The sequence below is a fragment of the Leptodactylus fuscus genome, chromosome 2 (genome assembly GCF_031893055.1).
Source record: "Leptodactylus fuscus isolate aLepFus1 chromosome 2, aLepFus1.hap2, whole genome shotgun sequence".
Taxonomy (NCBI): domain Eukaryota; kingdom Metazoa; phylum Chordata; class Amphibia; order Anura; family Leptodactylidae; genus Leptodactylus; species Leptodactylus fuscus.
The window spans coordinates 174435666-174462174 of NC_134266.1; the positions used below are offsets into that span (position 1 = coordinate 174435666).

The 26509-nt window shown below is 39.6% G+C and overlaps 1 protein-coding gene across 1 annotated transcript in view; it reads left to right on the forward strand.

Annotated features, from left to right (window-relative positions):
* RASA3 (RAS p21 protein activator 3) overlaps positions 1–26509 on the forward strand; it is a 161034-nt gene that overhangs the window by 107830 nt on the left and 26695 nt on the right. Inside the window, exons 7-14 of the mRNA XM_075265117.1 lie at positions 5370–5450; positions 7843–7915; positions 12452–12528; positions 14498–14602; positions 16730–16883; positions 19801–19949; positions 20796–20910; positions 22865–22939. Coding sequence (XP_075121218.1) covers positions 5370–5450; positions 7843–7915; positions 12452–12528; positions 14498–14602; positions 16730–16883; positions 19801–19949; positions 20796–20910; positions 22865–22939 — 829 coding nt within the window. The remainder of the gene's footprint in view (positions 1–5369; positions 5451–7842; positions 7916–12451; positions 12529–14497; positions 14603–16729; positions 16884–19800; positions 19950–20795; positions 20911–22864; positions 22940–26509) is intronic.

The window sequence follows — 26509 nt, forward strand, 5'->3', positions numbered from 1 at the left end:
TGTCCTTTCTTCAGGCGGAAGCCGCGCTGTCTCAATCGCGCGGCTTCCGCCCCCCGCAGCTCCCTCCTATGTCGGCTCATTCATTTGAGCCGACAGCAGAGGGTTAAGCCGCGACAGCGATGGTCGCGGCGGGCGGGTTTTGACAAGAGAGAGACTCGCGTCTCTCTCTGTGTCAAAACCCGCGCGGGCAGTTCACGTGTGAACTAGCCCTTAAGCTGCACCCCTCTCAAAGGGGAGTGTCCTTATGCCTCAGCTCTAGCAGAGACTTCATTTAACTCTTGCAGGTCCTGTGCTGCTGGCGTGCCAGTGAAATATGGCAGGAGTGCCACTCTTGGCATGTGTGCCAGGGGTTGCTGACCTCTGCTGTAGAGGGTAATATGAATTTTGTGGCTTGCTATGGTCCAAAGTGTGTGAGATTGCAGAGATAGTGATGTGAGTTTGGGTTTTGTGGGGGTCCTGGGAAAAACGTGCGCTATTGTGACGAAAAGTAGCCTATTGCGCAATCGAGTGTAGGGACTATGTTTGTGGAAAATTTCAGCCAAATCAGTGGAGCGGTTTTTGCGTGATTGACCGCCAAACATCCGAACATCCAAAGGGTCCTGGGAAAAACGTATGTGCGCTATTGTGACAAAAAGTAGCCTATTGCGCAATCGAGTGTAGGGACTATGCTTGTGGAAAATTTCAGCCAAATTGGGGTCCAAAGTGTGTGAGATTGCAGAGATAGTGATGTGAGTTTGGATTTTGTGGGGGTCCTGGGAAAAACGTATGTGCGCTATTGTGACAAAAAGTAGCCTATTGCGCAATCGAGTGTAGGGACTATGTTTGTGGAAAATTTCAGCCAAATCGGTGGAGCGGTTTTTGCGTGATTGACCGCCAAACATCCGAACATCCAAAGTCACAAACTCACAAACATTTCACATTTATAATATTAATAGGATAGTAGGTGGGGAGGGGGGCAGCAGGATTCTCTCTGTTATGTTCACCCTCCTGGTTTACAGAGAACATGTATGAGATTACAACAGGGAGAAACTGAACAAATTCCATGTGTTGTACATAGAACTATAGGATGTCTGGCAATAAGGACAATACAAGAAAGGGTAATATCACATCAGAGACAGTCTGTCTACTCATAACATGTGCAAGGTATGGAATATATGTACAAGAAACAAACAATACTCCTCTACCTGGTTAAAGAGTGACTGTAACCAGAATATAGCTCCAGATGGCATATTGTTTGGCATAAGGACTGTTTTTGTTGCATTTATAGAAAATATCAGCTGCACGTATATAGGTTATAGGAAATAAAAACAAGATCTCTTTTGGTAACTTGTATTGGCCTTGCATGGTGGATGTGTCCAGATTGTTTTACTCTGCTCAGTGGAAACAACAACAAACTTGCTGTTCTTTTTATTACCCACAAGCTTAGCACGAGTAAAAAGGGAACTATCTACAGGCAAATAAAAAGTACATTGTATGGTCATAAGATGGCATCTCTTATTTCCGTCCTGTCACAGAAGCTTTTGTTCTTCCCCACGTAGCCTATAATTGTCAAGTCAGCTTTCCGAAGCATGACGAGAACTTTTCTCAGACTCTTTTCCCACTGTTAATTGCCAAAACAAACCTTCCATGTGATCTCCATATGTTTTCAATGATTTAATTTCAACTTTGTTTTTTCCATTTACGTCTGTGGTTTTATCAGCTTTTTAACATATGTACGTTATAATGGAGAGAGAGAAAGAAAAACAAACAGATAAATGTAGATATGAGAATGGATTACTGCAGATATTGGGATAGATAAAGGTAGATATGAGGATAGATGGGGTAAAGAGATAACAGCTAATATTGGGATAAAGAAAGACAGGGAGATAGCTTCAGGTTGATTTGAAAGAGAAATGTGGTCCTATTACACCAGCCAAGAATCAGGTCAAGTGTTGGGATAGCGCATTTCTATGAATGGTCACTCCTAGTAATTGACCTAAATAAAGGAGCTGATGGTCGCCCAACAAATGAGCAAACCCTCTTATGAGGAATGATCACATCTTTTCTACTTCACCATATATGATCATGTGTCAGCAGCATAATTGCCCATTGGTCAGCTTGTGTAAAAGAATCCATAAGAGAAAGATGTTAGAAACCTAAGACTGATGAGAGATTTCATTGATAGGTAATATCCCATGTTTCTTGGCTATTCGTTTTTTTTGTTTGATAACATGGCAGCCTGAAGATTTTTATTCAAAACTGCTATTTTGGGATTTCTCTGCTTTTCCTCTTTGTGGAGATGAAACATTTGTACATGTAATAAATATTATAAAGGGAAATTATTAGTAGCATATACTTAGGAGCATGAATTATGCTTTTATTTTTTATTACAGCATTATGTCACAACCATTGCGTAGTCCAGATAAAGACTGATACTTTACACACCAGTCTTTGTCCATACCCCACAGGCACTAACTACTGTATGTCTGAGTTATTAAGAGGAGTCTTAGTAATTTAGACACACTCCTGAGCACCATAACCAAAATGTATGGCACTGAAGAACTGGCGTACATTTCAGATTTATATCATGCCAGCTTTTTGGTGTGAGTTTTAGTAAGTTTGTCAGGCTTGAGGCATTCTGGCTTCAGCCTATCATGGTGTCCATCTACTCTGCCTATTTTTGTAAAAAGTGTGAAGAATGACAATGAAAGGCACCTCTTTAGTTCAAGAAAGGCCCATATTCTTAAGTCACCACTTTTAAAACCATCTATGCTCCCGTGCCGCTAGCTCCTCTACTTGCATTTTGTTTTGCGAAACCCAATACAAACTGCTCATGCATTGGTACCATACCCCGGCCCTGCTCCATTTCCTTAACCCCAGTATTCCCTCCCAATGTTGGTGGTGCCAGACTGAAGTGGGTACCTTATACCATATTTTCTGGGATTGCTCGGGTATCCGCCTTTTTTGGTCTGCAGTTAAGTCCATCACTGATGCCCACTTTATTCAGGGAGTTCTGTTAGACCCCCTTGTTTACCTGCTTAATCTCCCCCCTAGACAGTAGGGCAAGCAGACCTGGAAGCTGTTTCTGTTCTTCTGCATAGCCGCTAAAAAGGCTCATTGCTCTTCATTGGAAGAGGCACTCCCCTCCCACAGATTCGGATCTTATAGCCAGGATGAAGGACGTTCACAGTATGGAATTCCTGACTGCGTCTCTCAATCATAAGTTAGAAGCCTTTCAGGCTGTGTGGTCATCCTGGGACTCGTATTGCATTCTCCATGGTCTTTGACTCCCTCCCTTCTCTACCCTCCCTCGCTTCGCCTTGCTTTCCCTTTTTGTTTTATCTGTTTGCTGATTTCAACATTGTTTCATTTTGTTTGTTATATTTACGAAAACCTTCAATAAAAATTACAGTTTATAAAAAAAAAAAAAAAAAAGTCTATGCAAGAAAACTGACAGATGAGTTAGTAAATCTCCCCAAAATGTTTCATAATATGCAATAATCATACAACCCGTATGGTTATTTTTACATGCAATTTTGCTGTAGAATTTCTTTGTGGATTATTCACCAAAATTCTGCAGTAAACTACTATCCAATACAAGTGGGTTGAAATTCCAAAGTTTCTGATAAGTTTCTGTTTCTGGATAGATTATTCCTCGTATTTGACTCTTGGCATTACAAAAGATGAAATTAATGATCAAATTAGCAAAATCACAAATATGTTGCCTACTTAATTGTAGATTTCTTGCAATGGTTACTATAGCATCGATGACATCCAGCATTTCTATTGTTGCAGTTCTATGCTTTGTTACATACTGTTATTGCAGTGTCATTTATATGAATGCACAGTATACATACCGTATACCTCAATATGCTTTCACACACAGCATGATATAGAATAGTGTAATAATACTATTCTTTTATCTGTATTAAAACAAATGTGCAGCTAGCGTGTGCTGCCTTGTATGACGTGCCTTTCTGGATCTGTTTGAAGCAGGAATGTAATTTGATCAATTTTATTTTCCATATTTATGCAAATATTCAGCTGTGTGCGTATGAAGAACATCGTTTGAGTCACTACACTGTAGTAAAGAAAGAATAATTAGGTGGTAATGAATGATTTGGCTTGACGTAGCAATGTTGGCATTAGTTCCTCTAATGTATTTTAGATCGAGACTACAGCACCCCATGTCTAATTATCACAACTGTGTGTATACATCCACAATATACAGTTTATATGTGAAAGCTGTCTTATACCTAAAGACTTACTAACTCATCTATGCCCGATGTCCGAAGTTGCACCTTCTCTGCCACCACCATCACTTCTTATGGAACTGGCCAGAAAGGACAGAAGCTAAGCCAATCCAACTGGGGCTTGTCTCAGCATGACAAATTTACTGTAACGCACCAGAAAACCAGTGTGAGCTATACCTGTACCTGAAATCTACGCGAGTTCCTGACTTCCTCAGAGTTCAATTTTGGCATTCAAGCGTTATTCATTAGAAGGCCAGTACCTCTTACTATTAAGACATAGTTGGCACCAGTGGGAGAATGAACTAAGACTGCCATACAGAATGCTAGTCTTAATCCTCACCTCCAGTTATAATCAACCTTTCAGAAATGAATAGGTTAATATGTGAAACTTTATCTTATTATAACAAGATCTCCGTGAAGCACTGCAGGATATGATGACGCTGTATAAGTAAGCAAAATAAATAAATATGTTTTTTTTCTCCACTTTTCAGGCAGTTACTTTCTACATATTATTGTATAAAGAGAAGAGGGAAGGATGGAAAGACCATAAAATAGTTGCCGCTCTTACACTCTGTATTAATGTAACACTGCTAGGTTGTACATAAGTGGCTATGAGTGCACAGAATGAGGCAATAAATCAATTAACTAACTGGTATGAGAATCCTACTGTACCCCTCCTTTCTCTATAGAGCTTATAGAGGTGAATGTTGAGACAATAGAATATAATGTAAACAAGCAGCCACATTGAAGATAAGGAGCTTATTTATTTATGAAAAGTTGGTTTTTAACTTGCTGTACACTTTGATAAATTTCCCCCATGTTTTTCAATGACAAGAAGTTGGAAAATTTACTGAAAGTCAAGCCTCCTGTCCTCTTGCTTCCTCTTTGCAGATTGCCTTTAGTGTTTAAAAAAAATACATTCTCCATATTAGGCTGTGGTATTTATCTGACTTTTCTAAAAAAAAAAAAAAATAATACAGATGAGCCCATATAAGGACTGTTTTATCAGTAGTAGATTTAGTTGCCACTCTTACTATTTGCCTCAAAGTATATATTGTGTAGTATTGCTTCTTGTGCTATGGTATTATACTATTATGGCTTTTTTTTAAATTAATTAATTTTTTTTTTTTTTTATAGAGTATTGGAATGCCGAGGCCTACCGATTGTGAATGGACAGTGCGACCCTTATGCATCTGTAACTTTACTAGGGCCAACAAGGTAAGAGTTAAAAGTGGTTACAGTTCCTTTTGTTATGAAATATCCAATTCTTAGATTTATTAAAAATAAAAAAAATAAGTGGCATTTCACATAAACATTTGGAACAGTAAATGTGTAACATTGTTAATATACCAAGTAAAGGCAATGTATTTGTGGGACTATGACAGTGATTCAAACAGCGATGGGGGTGTCCCCACCGCTGCCAGAGAAGTTTCTCCAAGCACCACCTCCTTCTTCGTCCGCAGCGTCATCTTCTTCAGGTGCAAGCTCGTAACATATGCGTGAATAGCCTTTAAAAAGGCTATTCAGGCACAGCTAAAGTTATATTAAACTACCCCGTTTTAAAATAACACCCTAAAAAAGAATATGTTAAACTTCTCTATCGTGCACGGTGGGATAGATAAGTTTAACATATTCTTTTTTTAGAGTTTTATTTTAAAACGGGGGGGGGGGGAGTTTAATATAAATTTAGAGATGCCTGAATAGCCTTTTTAAAGGCTATTCATGCATATGTGGGGCTCTATCAGCATGATTTTGCTGAAAGAGCCCCTTTAAAAAAAAAAAAAAAAGAATGCCCCCCCCCCCATTTATTTCACTAAAATATCAATGTGTGGGGCCAAAAAAGGTGGTCATACACTCTTTATTCATGGAAGATTCACCCCTGCTCAGATTGTGTTAACATATAACGTCGTCACGCAATTTTAAGTCACTTCTTTTTTTAACTAGCCTCTTGTTTAAGACACGTAAGCCATGTATTCAAAATTATTTGTATAAATTGCTGCCGAATTATTCAATTACTTGCTCTGTACAGATGCTTTCATGTATATTTACACATTCACCACAAATAAGTCATTTTTCTTGAGTAGTATTTCTTTTTCTCATACTATGGCCCATAAGGGCATTGGGTAATTTTTTGGGCCGTGAAGGGATGTACACTCACCGGCCACTTTATTAGGTACACCATGCTAGTAACGGGTTGGACCCCCTTTTGCCTTCAGAACTGCCTCAATTCTTCGTGGCATAGATTCAACAAGATGCTGGAAGCATTCCTCAGAGATTTTGGTCCATATTGACATGATGGCATCACACAGTTGCCGCAGATTTGTCGGCTGCACATCCATGATGCGAATCTCCCGTTCCACCACATCCCAAAGATGCTCTATTGGATTGAGATCTGGTGACTGTGGAGGCCATTGGAGTACAGTGAACTCATTGTCATGTTCAAGAAACCAGTCTGAGATGATTCCAGCTTTATGACATGGCGCATTATCCTGCTGAAAGTAGCCATCAGATGTTGGGTACATTGTGGTCATAAAGGGATGGACATGGTCAGCAACAATACTCAGGTAGGCTTTGGCGTTGCAACGATGCTCAATTGGTACCAAGGGGCCCAAAGAATGCCAAGAAAATATTCCCCACACCATGACACCACCACCACCAGCCTGAACCGTTGATACAAGGCAGGATGGATCCATGCTTTCATGTTGTTGACGCCAAATTCTGACCCTACCATCCGACTGTCGCAGCAGAAATCGAGACTCATCAGACCAGGCAACGTTTTTCCAATCTTCAATTGTCCAATTTCGATGAGCTTGTGCAAATTGTAGCCTCAGTTTCCTGTTCTTAGCTGAAAGGAGTGGCACTCGGTGTGGTCTTCTGCTGCTGTAGCCCATCTGCCTCAAAGTTCGACGTACTGTGCGTTCAGAGATGCTCTTCTGGCTACCTTGGTTGTAACGGGTGGCTATTTGAGTCACTGTTGCCTTTCTATCAGCTCGAACCAGTCTGGCCATTCTCCTCTGACCTCTGGCATCAACAACGCATTTCTGCCCACAGAACTGCCGCTCACTGGATGTTTTTTCTTTTTCGGACCATTCTCTGTAAACCCTAGAGATGGTTGTGCGTGATAATCCCAGTAGATCAGCAGTTTCTGAAATACTCAGACCAGCCCTTCTGGCACCAACAACCATGCCACGTTCAAAGGCACTCAAATCACCTTTCTTCCCCATACTGATGCTCGGTTTGAACTGCAGGAGATTGTCTTGACCATGTCTACATGCCTAAATGCACTGAGTTGCCGCCATGTGATTGGCTGATTAGAAATTAAGTGTTAACGAGCAGTTGGACAGGTGTACCTAATAAAGTGGCCGGTGAGTGTATATAGTATGTCCCCTTTGTGTTATAAGATTGTACTGTATTTAGGTTAGCATATGGTGTCTGCAGTCTGCCAGTACATCAGCGTGTGTGAGAACAGAGCCCTAATTATTATAGAGTAGACTATTTGTAATTTCAGATAGTACTTTAATAATCTATTAATATAGTTTTGCTGCCATCTTGCAGATGCCAAAATCAATAGTAATTTCTCTTCCTGCTTTGATTTTCTCACCTCTTGCAGAAATGACTCCAAGAAAACTAAAGTCAGAAAGAAAACGAACAATCCCCAGTTTGATGAAGTGTTTTATTTTGAGGTTGGTATTTATGTGGGCATGGTGATGGGATGAAATCTCATATGCTCAGATATTTGGAAGCTCATACATGTGTCCTGCCAACTGTCATCTCTGGAAATGTGAAACCTTGAATGTGCCAAGCTGAACTCAGTAGACATGGGTAGAAGTGTCTGGAGCTGCTTCATGTTTATCCCCTGAGATAGGCTTCTGCACAGTGTCTCTCATGATCTCCTTCCATTCACTGTTTTTTCTCGTCTTTAGTTCCTTTACACTTGTACGTTCTGATTTTATTGTGGGTGTTCACCACTTGGGTTAAATGTTATATATGTGTTAGATTACTGGATATGGGTTGTTCATCTAAAGATATTTTATGATTTCCATATTTGGATTCGGGAATTCTTTCCACCCCTACAATGAGGTAACTGCAGCTATCTCATAGGGGATTTTTGCCTACCAGTAAATCAACACTGTTGGATAATGGGTTGAACTTGAAAATGGACCTGTGTCTTCTTTCAATCTTTTTAATTGTTATTATGTTGCCATAATAGTTTAGAATACAGTTATATATTCTTCATTTTATTGTACAGAGGCTCAGTTCTCCTTGCTGTACTGTATGTTAATATTGTGGCCACAGCAAAGACTGAATATTAATGAGCATAACTGGTTAGATTATGAATGGGTTTACACCACCGTTATTTACTTCCATGTGTCTGTTCTGTTGTGTAAGCAGAGCAACGGCAATGTGGGATCCACCATTGACACCTGACAACACCCTGTACTAAAATAGGATTTTCATCAATGCTACATAAGCATTTTTCATAGTTTCTGTGACACAGATGTGAACATAGTCTTCGAAAGATAAAACAGAACATGTTTTAGCCTAAAAAGATGTGTAAGCCAGTTTTATTCAAAGAGAAATATGCAAGTTACAAACATATTAAAGAAGCAAACAATAGAGTGAGTAAACAGATGAATACAAGGCATATCAGGTGCATATATCAATACATGGTAGCACTGGGAGACTAGAAATGTCATGAGGAATGATAATATAGGCCTTAATGAAAAACATAACAGCCTCAAAAGTACGTGGTTCACATGGAGGGAACGGGGACCTGGCTTATTGACAAGTGAAATAAATCCCTTGTGGTGCATTACACCACAGGCCCCATATGTTTTCAAATTTAGGAAGGCATTGCCTATTTTTGTACTATCTTCTCATATGGCAGTGTTTTGTCAATTAGGTACAGCCACTGTGACAGTGAGGAGGGGGATCTATCCGCCATCCACCACATTGCATCGCAACCACTTTCCTTGCCAAAAAAGTGTCTCTCTCAGAAATATTCTGGTGTGTTGAGGCCATACTTCCTACTGCAATAGACCCAACAGGCACACCTCTGGGATATACAGAACAGGGGACTGTAAGAGATCTGTTAAAAACTAAATTACTTTGCTCCAAATGGATCTCACTACTGGACAGATCCACAGTAGGGCAGTTTCACAGTAAATGGATCACATTTTCTCCCTGGGACCTGCATCTATGACCTTCAGTGTGCAGTATCCTACCCATTTTGAGATTGCAGGTAGGAGTTAAATAGCTGTGGTGTATGATAATTGGATTAGTTTATTGTTATCTGACAGAGAGATGTAAATGGGATTCCAAGGAAATAAGTCTTCTCCATTGGTCCTGTACTGGATGCCGTTGGAGATATCCCGAGGGAGATATCCCTTTGTCTTGAGGATCCCTATTAGAGGGAATTTAGACATAGGGGGATGATTTACAGAGAATTGTACATTTATCGCATGCCAAGTATGCAAGTACCTATAGAAGTTGCACTGCGGGACCTATAGCTTCTCTCTGAGTTGCTGAAATGATAGGAGAATATTACCTTCAAAAATATGACACCGGGACACCAAAAGTTGTGGTCATCCAGCTCCCGCATGTGTGGAAACATTGAGTTATTACATAGATCAATGTCATCAGTGAAATCCCCTGTACAACCTTTGCCGCCTGCCACACTTGTTGAGCCAACTTATGCAGCAATAGAAGCCTGCCCTTAAATAAGGAGGGGTCTTCCAGTACCAGCTAGCAGATACTCTGCTCGTGTATGGGGACTTATAGATAGCCATGATGTCAAATATCTCACCTGACCCATGATAAAATAAAGAAATACGTCTAGCAAAGCAAAGCCTCCCTGGGCTTTGGGGCATTGTAGGATAGAAAGAGCTATCCATTTCCAGGAAGCCCCCCCCCCCCCCCAACAAAGCCAACCATGTGGGATCTCAACCTCTGAAAGAAAGTTCTAGGAATTGGCTGATTTAGCCAATGTGTTCCAGCACATAAAGTGCCTTGAGCAAAATGATCATTTTTATTAAGTTCACCCTACCCACCTACCCATATATATTTTTATAATTGTGTGTAGCATGTGGGTCTCTCGTTATATAAATTCCTAAGTATTTGAAAGCTGACACTACTGGGAGATTAATGTGGGTGGGAGGCCAATCCACATCCCATAGGGGCATTAAGGCAGATTGGACAAGTTTATATAGACACAAGAATACCAACCAATCTGGTTAATGAAATCAGTGGCTCTAGGTAATGTGTCCTCCACCTTACACATAAATAAAACCTTAACATCTACATACAGTCCAACTATGTTCATTCTTTTCCACATACCAACTCCGGGTGGGAATCCACTCAATGGGTGTATTCCCACGCTCTGACAGTTCAGGATCTCTTTGGCCTGAGGAAGACACCAGATTGGCGTCAAAATGCGTAGCCAGTTTTTACTGTCAATTGAAATTCATTAAAGACATGTTCTTTTAATTTTTGCTTGCATTTGGCTTAGAGCACTACTGTCAGGCAATATGCACTATCACTATCCCTATTTTTTCTTCTAATACTTATGACTATGTGCACCACCTAGTTGGGTTGGTGTCCAGGTAAGAGCTGCAACTGATCACTCCCAGCACCCTCCGGGGTTTACTCTCAAGGGCGCCAGGTGATCTTTTTCTCCATTGAGGACTTTTCTTTTCTGTCATACTTTGATACTGAATTGGGGCTTAGCCCATTTGCTGCTTGTCCGTAAAGTCAGTATTTTTTATTGAACATGTTGTAAGGTGACATGTCCATATAAGGTAGAAAGGTTTGGGTTTCCTTGTATTGGAAGTGCAATGTATTTTGGAGAGGCATACCACTTGAAAATAGCACGATGATGGATAATCATGAGCAACCATGCAAATTCCTTTTATAGCAATATCTACTTTGTTGGGCACACTATGCCCCCATGGTATGACTTTTAATGCAAGTTTACCCTTGAACTGCACTGGAGGTTGACTTTAATGACAGCTGATCACTGAGCTTAGTTTAGCATTGATCAATGTTGGTGTGCATCCGTCTTGGACTCTGTTTATTCTACCTTTGTGTCTTCTTTGCTTAACACACAGCTATGACAGATCCATTATAAATGGCTCTCAATACATCCTGACCAATTCTCTTGAACTATAATGGCATCCATCAGGTCTTCTGTAACTTTGAAGCCAATAATAGCCTTGCTGAGTGTGCTATTCTAAAGAAATTGTCTTCTTTGGGCAAACTCTTTTCCATGTGTTGAACATAAGTGAACAGAAGGAAGTGATATACGTCAGACCTATTTTGTTAGCTAGACAAGTGAAATATGTTTTTTTTTTTTTTTTCTGGAGGAGTTGTCTCCTCGATGTGTTACAAGGGCCTCCATTCGTTTTATTGGGCACTATGTAAAGCCTTGTTTCTCTGACAGAAGATGTCTGTCTTCTAGTGTAAGATTAAGTTATTCTTAACAGTATTTTTAATAGATTTGCAAAAACAAGAAAAGCATTTAGGTTCACACCTACCACACCCATGTAAAAGGAGAGTATCAGATCTGGGTTATAACCTTCACAGAAAACCTTGTTGTGGTCCTGCTCCAAGGTGTGTCAGAGTTTGCTTTGCAAGTTTGCAAGCAGAATATCATCTTTTAATTCATCTAGTATTCTCATTTCCTCTAGAAAGCTACAAGTGATTTGCAGAAGAATATCAGTAGTCAAGATATCAATCTGTATTTCCATATGCCTCAGTCAGGAGAAAAGCATTGTGCTGTGCTTTGAACTAAGTTATAGATCTGTTCTTCCTTACACAGAACCATATGGAGCATATGGTATGGACAAAGTAACGTTAAAGGGAACTTTCCATAATGAAAAAGGATGACTTGGATATATTCTCCGGTTTTGATCGGAGTGGTGTCCAATAAAAGGAACCCCACGTATCCTGAGAATGGAGTAATGCAACACTGTTTTTTTTTTTTTTTTCCTGCACAGCGTACCCTGGCTCATCTGCTGGGCCCTATACATGCTGCACAGTACTAAATCAGAGCTGTAGGAGTAGGACCCCTTCCACTCATACATTAACAGTGTATCATATGTATTATATGTAATCATATGTATTGTCTTTGTTCTATATCAAATTGATTTACTAAAGTAGTAAAAATTCTAGGCCATTGTTTTTCTTAAACAAGCTGTGTTTTTTGCTCTTTCCATATTCAGGTGACAAAGCCCAGTAGTTATAACAAGAAATCCCATTTTGAAATAGAGGAGGATGATGTGGACAAAATGGAGATAAGGTAGGAACAAAGAGCTTAAGAATCTCATCGCCTAAAAGTCAAAACACATAATAGGATCAGGATGTGGTGTATGAGTGAAATGCATCCTACACAGTTTTTGTTTTTTTTTGTATTTGCACATCTTCCCCTTACCCACTCAGGTCAAGGCATGGTAGGTACTTCAAGTGTAAACCTTAACTCTGAGCCCAGAATATTCTCTGAACAGTTCAGTCTCTTTCCCCATAGAACATGTCTGCTAAGTTAATGTAGTTCTTAGGCTGAGTTCACACACAGTTTTTTTTGGAGAGGATTTTGAGGCCGAATTCGCCTCAAAATCCTGACCAAAAAGAAAGCTCCCATTGAAATCAATGAGAGACGGTTATTTCTGGCTCCCGGGAAAAAAAGAAGCGACATGCTCATTCTTCTTGCAGATTCACCTCGCGACATTCATTGGGCCTAATCCGGAGTGCAATGAGCGACTGGATGCCAGTGCAGTGCACTGACATCAAGTCGCAGCTACCCATTTTTTAGTCTGGAAACTGAGGTGGCCTCAGCCTCAGTTTCCAGACCAAAAAACAACGTGTGAACCTGGCCTTATAGACTGGGCTGCAGGCCTATCTACATAGTGCTTGGATTCTTTGTTATGTCACTTTATTATAAAGTGATTATATAGTAAAGTGATGACTGAAGACTTAGGCCGGGGCCCCACATGGCATAAATGATTCTAGCGAATACCATCCGCAAATTACAGAAAAATATGCGTAGCAGAAATGCTACAATTATATCTACCGAAACTAGAGCGGTTTCCCAATACGTATAACTGAAGCAGAAAGTCCACAGAAGAAAATGTTGCAGACTGTGTGAAAAGCACTGCAGGAAAAAACGCAATGCACTTTTTTGATGCAGCCCACTACATGGAACCCTAGCCTTAAAGGGGTTTGCAGAGGTTTAAAGATTTTTAGTTTCTTACTTCTTTAGTTTTGACAGTCTGTTGTCTTGATCGGTTACCAATGGATATGACTATGAATGTAGGAGCTTTCTATACTCTGAAACCCACTGTCCCTGCCTGATAACCTGGTCATAATAAGGACATCATGGCTGGGTTTCTAACAGTTCCTAAACCATAGAAAGTTCCAGCTTTTATGGTTAAAGAATTCTGGGAAAACTCAAAATTTTTGATAATTTATACTTGCAAAAATGTTTAACCTTTAATTGTCTGCAAATTTAAATCTGGTTACGTTCATGGGAATATCACATAATAATAGTAGTAATAATAATAATATTATTATTATTATTATTATTATTATTATTGTTGCACCATTCATTCCATGGTGCTTTACATTTGGGGGTTACATACAATACACAGAATATACAGGTAGATATAATACTAACAATGACTGACTAGCACAGTGGAGTAGAGGCCCATGCCCACAAGGGCTTACAGTCTGTGAGGGAAGGGGGTAGAGACAGAAGGAGAGGGGGAGACTGTGCAGATGGCAGTGTGGTGATAGTGTTATTGGAGGTTGTAGGCCTTCCTGAATAGGCGAGTCTTCAGGGCCTTCTTGAAGCTTGTGATTGTGGGGGTCAGTCTTATGTGTCTTGGTAAGGAGTTTGAGTTCCATCACTTCAAGGAATGAAGGCTCAGGTTCCATTACATCTTCAACATTCATAAAGCGTGTATTCATTGAACCTTGGTGTAGTTTCTCTCCTTCTATGACTTAAGCCAGCAGCTGAGGAAATCTATCTGCAAGTGGTGATGTCAAAGACTGGAAGCCAGCCAGGGTTCAGTCTGTGAGGTTTCTATGAGATTTCTAATAACTGAATTTGTATGCTCCGCAAGTAGAGAAAGTGGCGGCATAGTTGCCTGTATGGTCAAATATATGTACAATAAATTCATTTGCCTCACTGTCTAACCTTGCATTTAGAATCTTAAATTGTGCCAGTATTTACTGATAAACTATTTTCATGTAATCTTTGCTATTCTCTGCAGGGTTGACCTATGGAATGCAAGCAATCTAAAATTTGGAGACGAGTTTCTTGGAGAACTTAAAATTCCACTCAAGGTCCTACGACAATCCAGCTGCTATGATGCATGGTATATAGCTGTAGTTTTTTAATTTGTTTTTAAGATTTTTAATAACAATCCAACAGATCAGATACATTTTTCAGTAGCCATCATTTTGAATGGGATGATGAATTGCTTAAATGGTCAATAACGTTTCAAAAAATTGTATAAATCAACAGTGAACGTGAGAAAATAAGTTTTGTAATACATCTTAGCTGAGAAAATTGCTTTTTACTTAACTTACTTTTTACTCTGCTCCCTATTTCCGCATAATCTGACTTTCACCCTAAAATCTTATTTAGGCTTTGTATGACCAGTCCTAGGAATTTGGCCTACTCAAAGCAGCTAGAATGTGATAGTAAAAAATGAATTATCAGGAAGTGGCTTAGGAAATGTGGGTGATGTGGTAAATGGCATATGTAGATATGGTCCTGGTTTCTAACTCTCATATATCCTTGCAAGGTTAGCTTGCTGAGCAAAATTGTTATTACAGCTGGACATCCCATAGGGAAGAGAGGGACAGATTATTTCCATCCCTGCCTTCCTGATAGCAGTGTACACAGCCCTTTGTGCACAGCTATGGGAGCCGCCATGGCAGTCTCATGACCACTAGGGAGAGGGGAACTTCAGAGCTTATCTGGGTCCTCTATGACCAGGACTAGCAGCTCTGGGAGTTCAACATAGAAGGATGTATTTCTCCTGCAACTAGAGCTGTATGTTTCAGCCCTAGTTACAGGAGTAATGATCGAATAAAAAGAAAGTTAAAATGCCTCTCCAAAGGTCTATTACCTTATAGGGGGCACAATGTGTAAGAAAAATAAAAAAGAAAGTCTCCAACTACTACCACATCCCCATCACAAGCACTAAAGGACTTAAATAAGGTTTTGTATAAATGGAATGTTTTAAAAAAAATAACTGCTATGCATAGGAGATAATAAAGGTAGTATTTTAGTTCATTGAGTTATGATATGCAATAAAAGGCAAATGAAGATCTGGTGTAATACTCATTTGATAGTGTCTACATGTCTGGATCTGTTTGTGTGAAGCCGCACACAATACTCCTAGCTGATGATTCTCTATCTTTTCCAATAAACCTTTACAGTAGTTATGTGCCTTACCTCCTGGGCATGCTTAGTATATCCAATATCTTGATATTTCATTGACTCAGGTGTTTCTCACATGTTGATGCTTGTGCACTCACCACTGCTCTCCTAGAGGACACATCAGTGTGAGACGCCAACATTCCTGTTTTTTAGGGGAAGGACACTATATAATATTCTAAATAAACTTCTTTATGGAAGATAAGGCAGTTTCCAAAATCTAGACAAACCAGTGAATAATATTGTCTGCTTCAGTGTTAGTCTACATTATGTCATTGTCACTTTGTCAGAGGTTGTCATTGGGTGTAACCACTGCAACCTAAAGATGGCTTAAAGTTAAACTGGAAACGTTAATATAATTGAATTTGATTGACATTGAAAATATGTGAATGGACCTGAAAAGCAAGACCCTAGTGCATGGATCTAAGTATATATACAATATACATACCCGATCCCCCAACAGATGTCATCTGTTGAGCACTGGGACCCTGCCAATCACTAGAAGTAAAGAGTGCCATATTCTATGGAGCAATGTTTTTACCATTACCAGAACTCCTGTGCTACATTTCTTTGCCCAGTGTTTGGTCTTGAGCTGCACTGTATTGACCATCCCCAATTAGTCATATCTTGGTTTCTAAGGTGGATAAAATCCATTTAAGGTAAGGAATACTCGCTTGTCCCCCTGCCAATTTTATGTCGGTGCATCACTGCCGGAGGTCCTCAGCCTCACGTGACCAGCATGACCAATCAGCGGTCACTGGCAAGGAACCAGTAACGGATATGAAGGACATCACCAGTCCCTCTCCAGTGGCTGCTGAGTAGTCTCAACAGTCATGTGAGAATGATTTCTGGCACTGATGCACCAGCATTAGACCGAACGGACACTTGCAGCAGACAACGCAGAGCCAGGGATAGGCGAAGGTAGATATTTTTTTATTACACCTCACACCAGCCTCTACATGAGTTCTTCCAATTCCTGGACAACCTCTTTAAATACTGTTACATATGCACTGTAATATATCTCATGTCATAGTAAATTTTCTTTATTGTTTGCCAGGTACTTGCTTCAGCCCAGGGATAATGGCAAATCAGGCAAGCCAGAGGATCTTGGCTCACTAAGGCTCAACGTAGTTTACACTGAAGATCATGTTTTTGCAAGCGAGTACTACAACTGCCTCAGAGACCTCCTATTAAAATCTGGAGATGTTGAGGTTAGTTAAAGAGCTATTAAAGGGAGAGCTTAATGTGCTTCAATTTTATTTCAGGATATTGCATTTTTAGTATTTTCAGTATTTACAATGGGCAATGGAAACAAATGTAGTACTTCTGTGTTTTGGGCCCATTCGTAGTTATGGCTTATGGCTTCCAGTGCCCCTAGACACCACAGATGACAGAGAAGCTATGCTATGTACATACATATCTGTATGTAAAGAGTTGGTATTCTTTCTTATCTAGGCCTCATGCAGTAAACTAAAAAACACCCACATTATTTAAAAAAATAACAAATACTAGAATAAAATAATAAAAAAAAATTCAATAATAATTTCCTATGATACATTAATTTTAAAAAGCAAAATGTTCCCAACTAAAAAATCCACCATCTATATAAAGAGTTGTATATAAAAAGCAGTGTATCAATGGATGATTCCATCACAAAATGTATTATTTTTGTATGACAGATATTCATCCTTGAGGTAAGAATGGTGAGTATTGCTGCTCTGTCTGTAACCCCTGGTCTGAAAATAGTTTCTTTGTGGTTTTCTGAGTGATTATATCTCCTGTGGTGAGCACATATTAAATTGACACACCCAGACTTCCTTTGTACAATTGACAAAAAAGAACCCCTTAGTTATAAGGTTTTATGAGATTTTTTTTGTATATATATTTTTTTTGTTAAATAAAAGTTCTCAACATATGCTTTTGTCTTCACTTTTACATTGTAAAGCTTCAGTAGATTCCTTAACGTCACCTTGTTATCAGTAGTTAGGCTCCCAAACCTGTTATCCCACTGGTCAGGTTTGTCATCACATCCCGCATCCAGCACAAGGGCAGTGAAGCGAGATGTAGTTAAACATGTGACATGTGCTGCTAATGGTAGCTCGTGACTCGTGAGCCTAAAGCGTACATCCAGTTGTAAACAATATTGATTTTGAAATATGAAAATATTGTTGTTTTTTATTTATTTATTTATCCATTAGACATTGGGTTTGGTATATTAGGTTGGCATGTTATCATTTTGGTGTATATAGGTGCATTCAGTCTTCACTTAGTCACTTCTACTCTCTAGGTATATTATACACTTTAGTTCGTAGAAGTTTCCTACATTCAAGTTATGTTTGAGAAGTTTTGAATTGAATGTTCTTTAAAGGACAGACACAGACCTTATGACTTTGATTTGTGGCTTATGAAAAAACTGACTTAATTTTAGCTACATCCCTGACACTCCGTGGCAGTCTGTAATATGCTTGGTAAGCATCCATTTAATCAGATCTGCATTTTCAGTTCAGTCTCATTCTCTACAGATACTTGATTTGTCTTTTTTTTGTGGTTGGGGAAAATCTGAACAAGCTATACATACGTGTGTTTGGTTTGTACCCCAGACAAAGTTTATGTAAATGCTGTTGTACTAGTAATATAGAAAGAAAATAGTGTGGAGCCTCTCTGTTTCCATATTACAAGTTTGGCAATGTGAATAATATAGTCACCGTGTAGGGAGAAGAGGGCAGGAGAGGTAATAAAAGTACAGGAGGCCGAATTGCATTATAAAGGAAATATTCAGAGCCTTTTATGCCCTTAAACATAAGCACTAAGATGTGGTGAGGAGCCACGTTTATGGAAGATAAAGTCTCTGAAGAAATATTTCCTGTTTGAGTTAAAAATTCTGCCCTATGGTTGAAGGATTGTAGGCTTTTGTCTTATTTTTCTTGTTTTGTATTCAAGAAGCCTAAAACATAATCTGCCCCATATGTATTTATAACCCTTCCTGCTCTCATATCACTGCACAATGCAAATGATACTATAACTTTTCTGCATCTGCAAAGCCAGTGGTGAGGGGAATAGAAAGATACAGGACAATGGTGTATACAAAGGAATGCATATCTCACATCACATCTCCCCCTGTGCAGTAATGCAGACTCCGTCTCTTGCCTCCTTCTGGTCCAATAAGAGCCAGTGCTAAGCTTTGTCTGCCAGACTCAGTGCTAATCTAACAGACACCAGGGCAAGTCCTACTTCAGGGGCCTGGGAGCCACATGTGGCTTCTGAGCCACGGTTTGGGGAACACACAAATTATATCAACGTTGGGCAAACTGATGTGTATGCAGAATGTGTATGGTGCTGTCACATCTCTTAGCCTACAGTAGGGGGTGAAAAAGAAGGATCAGGCATATAGAATCTCAGCATGCCTGATCCTTTGGTTCTTGTGAAGATATGCTGCCACCATCCTCCCTGTTGAAAACACATGCATGTTCATCTGAGTGTGTATGGGGAGGTTAGAATCGAATGAGTAACTATGAGCCAAGCAATTGTTCAGTTGTCAGCTATAGGATGTAAGGCTATTTTAAGGGCTGTTGCACAGTCATTTTATGGCATGATGGCATCATTTTGCACATGTCCACTTCTTGTTCCTTTATAGGAAAGGTAGCAAGTTGACCCTTAGGTTATTGTTGCATAAGATACAGCAGGGTTCAGTGACCCAGCATGGTCATCTTGCTCACGCAGTCAGGCTGTATAATCATCATCAGGCTAAGCGAAGATCACTCCGCAGAGAGAACTAAATGATCTATGATACGACTACTAGTATCTTTTCTATCTGCTATGAGCTTGTATGTGTTCTTTTTTTGTACTATATTACTGTATTGTCCATGCTGCTGTAACACACTAAATTTCCCCATGGCGGGACTATTAAAGGATTACCTTAGCTTATTTTTTTTCTTTGAAAATTCAGCTTTTGTCGATTCACAAATTAGAGAATTATAATGGATAATGTAGTCCAGTATTATAAAAGTGGCATTGCAGGACACACTATTGTTCACACTAATTTTCAGTATTTCAATAATCTGCATGATTGTCATCAGCTTTACCTTCACACCATGTGAAATTTGTAACTTTTAATGTCTCACTTTCCAGCCTGTCTCAGCATCTGCAGCGCATGTGTTGGGTGAAGTCTGCAGAGAAAAACAGGAAGCTGCAATACCTCTGGTCCGTCTCTTTTTACATTATGGCAAGATTGTGCCTTTCATCAGCGCCATTGCTAATGCAGAAGTGAACAGAACACAGTGAGTACCTGTTATTGATAGAACACCAGCAAAGGACTCATTTATCAGTCCTCATATTGTTACAGTCTGTGGCACTGTCAGTAAATCCATGTGAACATGTACCAGCCTGAGCATTTTATTATGCCTTCATTGTTCTAAGATCAATAGGAATGTATCTGTGGAGGTCATGAAACTAGGTTATGGGTCAATGGGATGTCTTGCAAATAACTTAGTGTAACTAACATTTCAACAAACTTTGCACATATCAGTAGTACAGAGTGTGTACGTGAAGACAGAGGATATCCCACGATATGGCTTGTATTCTGGATTTCATCAGTTTTCCCCTATCCGTTTGCCCTTGGCATGATTTGAACCTAGGACTCCAGTGCTGCAAGGCTGCATTGCTAACCACTGAGCCACCGTGCACAGTGAAATATCTCAGAACTGGTGGGTGCTGGTACTCCACAACTCATTCATTCTCTTTTCTCACCCATCCTGTATATACTGACCATGGTCCACAGGATATTCCGTAAATGTCTGATAGTTGCAGGTCCCGCCGCTGGGACAAACAACTGCCTGCAGCACAGGGTTGGTTCTTCCTTCATCCTTTCCAGTTTGGTGGCAGAGCTGCAGTGACTGCAGAGGCGATCACACATGTGTAACACTCTGCAGTCACCTCTATGGGAGCTCCTTAAAAATAGACCTGCAAACTGGTCCATTCAACAAAGTAACCTTACATAGATTGAAGTGAATACACAGACACAAGCTTTAAACATGTAGAAAAATGGTCGATAACTACTTCAACTGATTGGACACATTACTTGTCTAGACCATAGTTACCTTTCTCTTATCTCTTTTCTTCTTCAGAGATCCAAATACCATTTTCAGAGGGAATTCATTGACGTCCAAATGCATTGATGAAACTATGAAACTAGCTGGAATGCATTACCTCCAAGTTACTCTAAAGCCTATTATAGATGAGGTAAAGTAATGTGTGTATATATACACTCATATATGTGTGTTTGTATGTATCATGTATAGAAATTCATGAGCAACACAGTTTGTGCGACTTTGTGGATCTGTATTTTGTTTTACAGCTCCAGCAAATTGTCTTTTCATGTGATTTTATGAGTCTCATTGTATGAGACTGCTGTGACATAATCCAGTCTGGACAACAATTGCTTCCTGAGCTTTTTTTTTTTTTTTTTTTTTTTTTTTTTTTAAGATATACTGTATACTCCCAGCAGGGATTAACAAACGAACACTAGGTTCACAGTAACATTCAGCTCTCCGTTCTTCAAGTCCACTTGCAGACCCAAAAAACAGAAAGCTAACCTGCTTAAAAAGCAGATACCTGGGGAAACCCATGGATCCCATAGATTATAATGGGATTCGCCGGGTTTTCGCCTGTTTTCCGTCTGAAAAATGCAGTCCTGCTTGTGGGACTTTTCACGTTTTTTAAAGGGATCCTATCATTAAAATGACATTTTTTTTGTCCTTAACACATAAAAATAGCCTTAAGAAAGGCTATTCTTCTCCTACCTTTAGATGTCTTCTCCACGTTGCCGTTCGGTAGAAATCCCGGTTTTCTTCGGTATGCAAATGAGTTCTCTCACAGCACTGAGGGCACAGGGAGAGGGTGTTCCAGAAGAAGATAGAGGCATTGCTGGAGATTTCTCTTGCAGCATTGGGGATGCCCCCAGTGCTGTTTGAGCACTGGGGACTGCCCCCAGTGCTGCGAGAGAACACATTTGCATACCAAAGAAAACCGGGATTTCTACCGAACGGCGGCGCGGAGAAGACATCTAAAGGTAGGAGAAGAATAGCCTTTCTTAAGGCTATTCCTACATGTTAGGGACAAAAAAATGTCATTTTAATGATAGAAACCCTTTAAGCTAGTGTAAACCCAGTCTACGTTGTGTTTGTGTTGCCTACTGAAAGAATACTGCCTATATATATATATATATATATATATATATATATATATATATATATATATATATATATATATATATTCACATTTGTAACACAAGCTGCAGTACAACAACATCCAGAGAAAATCATAAGTTGCCGTCTTCTGCTTTATACAGATTTCCAGGAAAAAGCCAGGGAATTTCTTTGCTTTTTTATGTTTGGTCACAGGATGGTGCTCACTTTAGTGACCTCCACAACACAAGAAGACAAGGGTTAGGACAAAACACAGGGATTGTGTACATATTGCCAATGCTGTTACATCCAGACAAGGATTTTCATGGGAACATTCATTATTTATTGTGGAGCTCCAGGCAGCTGTTTAAGCATCTAAGTGACCCGACCGTGCATGTTACTAATTATAGATGTTTATCAGGATCCAGTGCGGAAAGCAGTGTTAACACATTCAGTGCTGCACACCTAAAGTACAGGACAATCATATGATCACAGCTCTACATAGCGATAGATGTCACCTAGCACAATGATGGCACATTGCTGTAAGAAGGGCTTCACACACGACTTGTAAGCTAATCCATAACTGTCAGCCACAGTATGGAAAATATAAGAGACTCCCCAAGAAGAGCAGATACATGTGAACCACTAACTTATAAAATCTTTGATTGCCATTGTAACAGCTGATAATACCTCCTTCAAAACGTATATGTTGCTGTATCTTTAAAAGTGTCACATCCAGTCATACAGTTGCTGGTTACACCCTGTTTATATCTCCTTTCAGACCATCACTGGTCAACCTGAGACAGTAATCTTCTGGGATGCTGACTTATCAACATGTAACCACACATTTCCTTTCACAGTGACTCAGCCCCAACAATCTGTGAGGCCCATCGGTCTACAGGGAGTTCAGCTTTACTTTAGAGGAATACAAGTTCACAGCGCCCTCTGTAGGGTAAAGATTGCCAAGTACGGATGTCTTATTTCTAAATGATGTTTTTCGTGCCTCTTAGATATGCGAGTTACATAAACCATGTGAGATTGATCCTGTGAAGTTGAAAGATGGGGAAAACTTAGAAACCAACAAGGTAAGGGATGGAAATAATTTTTTACTGTGCTATGATTGTAACGAGCTGTACACCTTTGTGTCCATCACTTGACCATAGGCTTTATATCACGACTATGGACAGATTTTTTTTTTTTTTTAACCTGTAATCTTTATTATATTTTTCAATAAAGGAAAAGCTAACAAAATAACAATAATGAAGATGGCCGCCAAGACAACAAACGGCAGGCAGACCACTAAGATGTTGACAAAAAGAGAACCATACAAGTGTAAAGTAGCAAGGGTCGGAACAAAATCAGAAAAGAAGGGAGGGGGGGGGGCAGACACACAAAGACAAGAAACATAAAGGGAGGGGGAAGAGAGGGAAAGATCAGAGACCATGTAATGAACAATACAAGTCCCATAGGGCCCAGACCGCTTGGGCTTTCTCCACAGTATTATTCAGGGAGGCCGTAAGGGACTCCAAACATTTAACGTCCTTAATATGAGCCAGAAGGAAGGGGAGTGAGGGCAGTTGGGTGTTCTTCCACTGGCGAGCGATAAGAGACTTGGCCACCGTGAAGACATACAAAAACAGCAGTGACGAGTTCTTGCTCAAGGTTTGGGGCGGGAGGTTGAGGTGGTAAACTTACGGATATAACGGGACATCAATAAGGAGGACATCTTCCATCAGAGACTGAACCTCTCGCCAAAAGGGGCGAATTAGGGAGCAGTCCCAAAAGATATGATAGAGAGTTGGACAGATTTTTATCCACTGGTAAACAATGAAGCGGAGATCTAGAAAACCACAAGGAGTTGAAGCAAAGAGTATATTGAAAAATTGGATAACTTTTCAGTATACAAACAATAACATTAATTTGCTGCAACTGGACACCCCCTTTAATCTTACAATATGCCTCGCTGTGTACTGTTTTATAGTTGTTCAATAATGGGCTCTGATCAAAAGGACTCCGGTGATTTTTTTGTGACTAGTTATACTGCCTGAATAGTAATAGATGTCTACAATAGTAATAGCTGTCCACACACACAGGTCACATGATCACAGTGTGACTTTTTTTTTTTTTTTTTTTTTTTTTAGCATGAATTGTTATGTAAACAGGTGACTCAGAGTTCTACCCCCTTCTGCCTCCTCTGCCTCTCATATAATCTGCTTCCTATAACATACTGCCCATAGTTCCCTCTCACTAATACTCAGGTCACCACTCCCCTATTACCTCTCCAGTGTTATCAGCAATAGTTTGAGCAGCTTTCAGGGCCTGTTGTGATATTATTATAGAAACATAACATAGTAGATGAGGTTGGATGAAGACACAGGCCCATCAAGTTCAACCTATAACCCTATAGTATTGATCCAAAGAATGGCCAAAAAAATCCCATGAGGCTGATGCCAAGTGGCGTATATTAAGGGGGAAAAAATCCTTTCTGACTCCAAATCAGGCAATCAGGATTAACTTCTCTATTTACCAAAAATCTAAAACCCATGACCTGTAATATTTTTCTGTTCATGAAAGGTATCCAGGCCCTTTTAAAATGTGCTCAATGTGTCCACCATCACCACTTCCTGTGACATTGAGTTCCATAGTCTCGCTGTTTTTAGAGTAAAGAATCCCAGTCCAGTATATAGTATTGTAGAAACATTAACTAGACATGGGTACAAGTACTAGACATGGGTGACAGCATCAGCAATAGTAAAATCTTTTTTCATGTCTACCTTGCATAGCTTAAAAAATGCTGGAGTGTCACATTAAATAGTGGTCATTATCTGCATCAATTCTGATTGTTCTTTCTGGGCTCATGTGGATTGCTCCAGTTAAAGCAACAAAAAATACATGGGATAGATTGGTAGCCTTTCTGTAAAACTGGTCCTAGTATATTTATATACCTATATTTGTAAATTTACAATTCTATATTTGTGAATTCATATTTGTCAGGATTCTTAAATCTAACCTCTCAATGGATAGATTTACAAATACTGTCTAACAGACAGTGAAAACTTAATCCAGATTTATTTTTGTGGTTAATGCTGGATGACAAATCTGTTGTATTACACCAACACTTTACAGTCATGGCCATACGTGTTGCCACCCCTGCATTTTTCCCCCGAAAATGAAGTATTTCCCATATAAAATTATAGCAATTACACATTTTGTTGTACACATGTTTATTTCGTTTTTGCATATTGTATCAACACAAAAACAGAGGTAAAAAGGCAAATTGGACAAAGTCACACAAAACTCCAAAAACTGGCTGGATAAAATTGTTAGCACCTTTTTCCACAAAAAACAATCTCAAGTTTACAAGTCCATCTCCAGAGATGATGATGTTCTCTTGTCCACAGCGCACACCTCAGTTAAAAAATGTACAACCCATGGCGCTGTATCTAATCTCACTGGCCAGGAATAGAAGATAAAAATTGACAAAAGATTATTACACAGAATAGTCCAGATGGTGAATAAGCAACCCCAATGGTTTCTAAGAAATTCAAGCTGCCCTGCAGGCTTGGGGTGCATCAATGTCAGCACAAACTATATGCCAACATTTTAATGAAATAAATGCTATGGCAGGAGACCCAGGAGGACCCCATTGCTGACACAGACATAAAACATCTAAACTGCAGTTTGCCAAAATGTATGTGAGTAAGCCAAAATCCTTTTGGGAAAATGTCTTGTGGATGGATGAGACCAAGATAGAGCTTTTTGGTGAAGCACATCGTTCTACTGTTTACTGCAGAGTGAGTGAGGCTTATAAAAAAGAACACCGTACCATCAGTGAAATATGGTGGAGGCCCAAAGATATTTTGAGGTTGCTTTGTGCCTCTGGCACTGAGTGCCCTGACTGTGTGTAAGGGATCATGAAATCTGAAGATTACCAAAGGTTTGTGTCTTAGGTCTTGGGTCTTCCAGCAGGGCAATGAGTCCCATCATGCTTCAAAAAGCATCCAGAAATGGATGGAAACAAAGCGCTGGAGGGTCCTGACATGGCCAGCAATGTGTCCGGATCTAAATCCCATTGAACACCTGTGGAGAGATCTCAATATTGGTGTTGGGAGAAGGCACACTTCAGAACTTGCAACACTTGCAAAAAAAAAAAAAATGAGTGGTTCAAAATTCCAGTTGAGAAGTGTAAGGCGCTTGTTTATGGTTATAGCAAACTTTTGGGGTTTGCAAAGGTGCGCAATCAAAGATTAAGATGAGGGTGCCAGTAATTTTGTCTGGCCCATTTTTGGAGTTTTGTGTGAAATTATATAATTTTTGCCTTTTTTTCTGTTTTTTGTTGTTTTCCAATACACACAAAGAAAATAAAAACACACACACACACACACACACACACACACACATATATATATACATATATTTCTGGGAGAAATTATTCATTTTCTGGAAAAATTTCAGGGATTCCATCACTTACGACCATGACTATATTTGTTGGCTTAGCGTATATTCAAAGTGTTGCATATTAAGACTCCCCCCGACCCACTTTTCTGTTCAGTCATATCCTATTACCACTAACCATGTTCATTTATCATGTGGTAAATAATGTTGTAAGACAGAAACTTCAGTTTTTTGGTGCAAATTACACCAGAATTCTAATA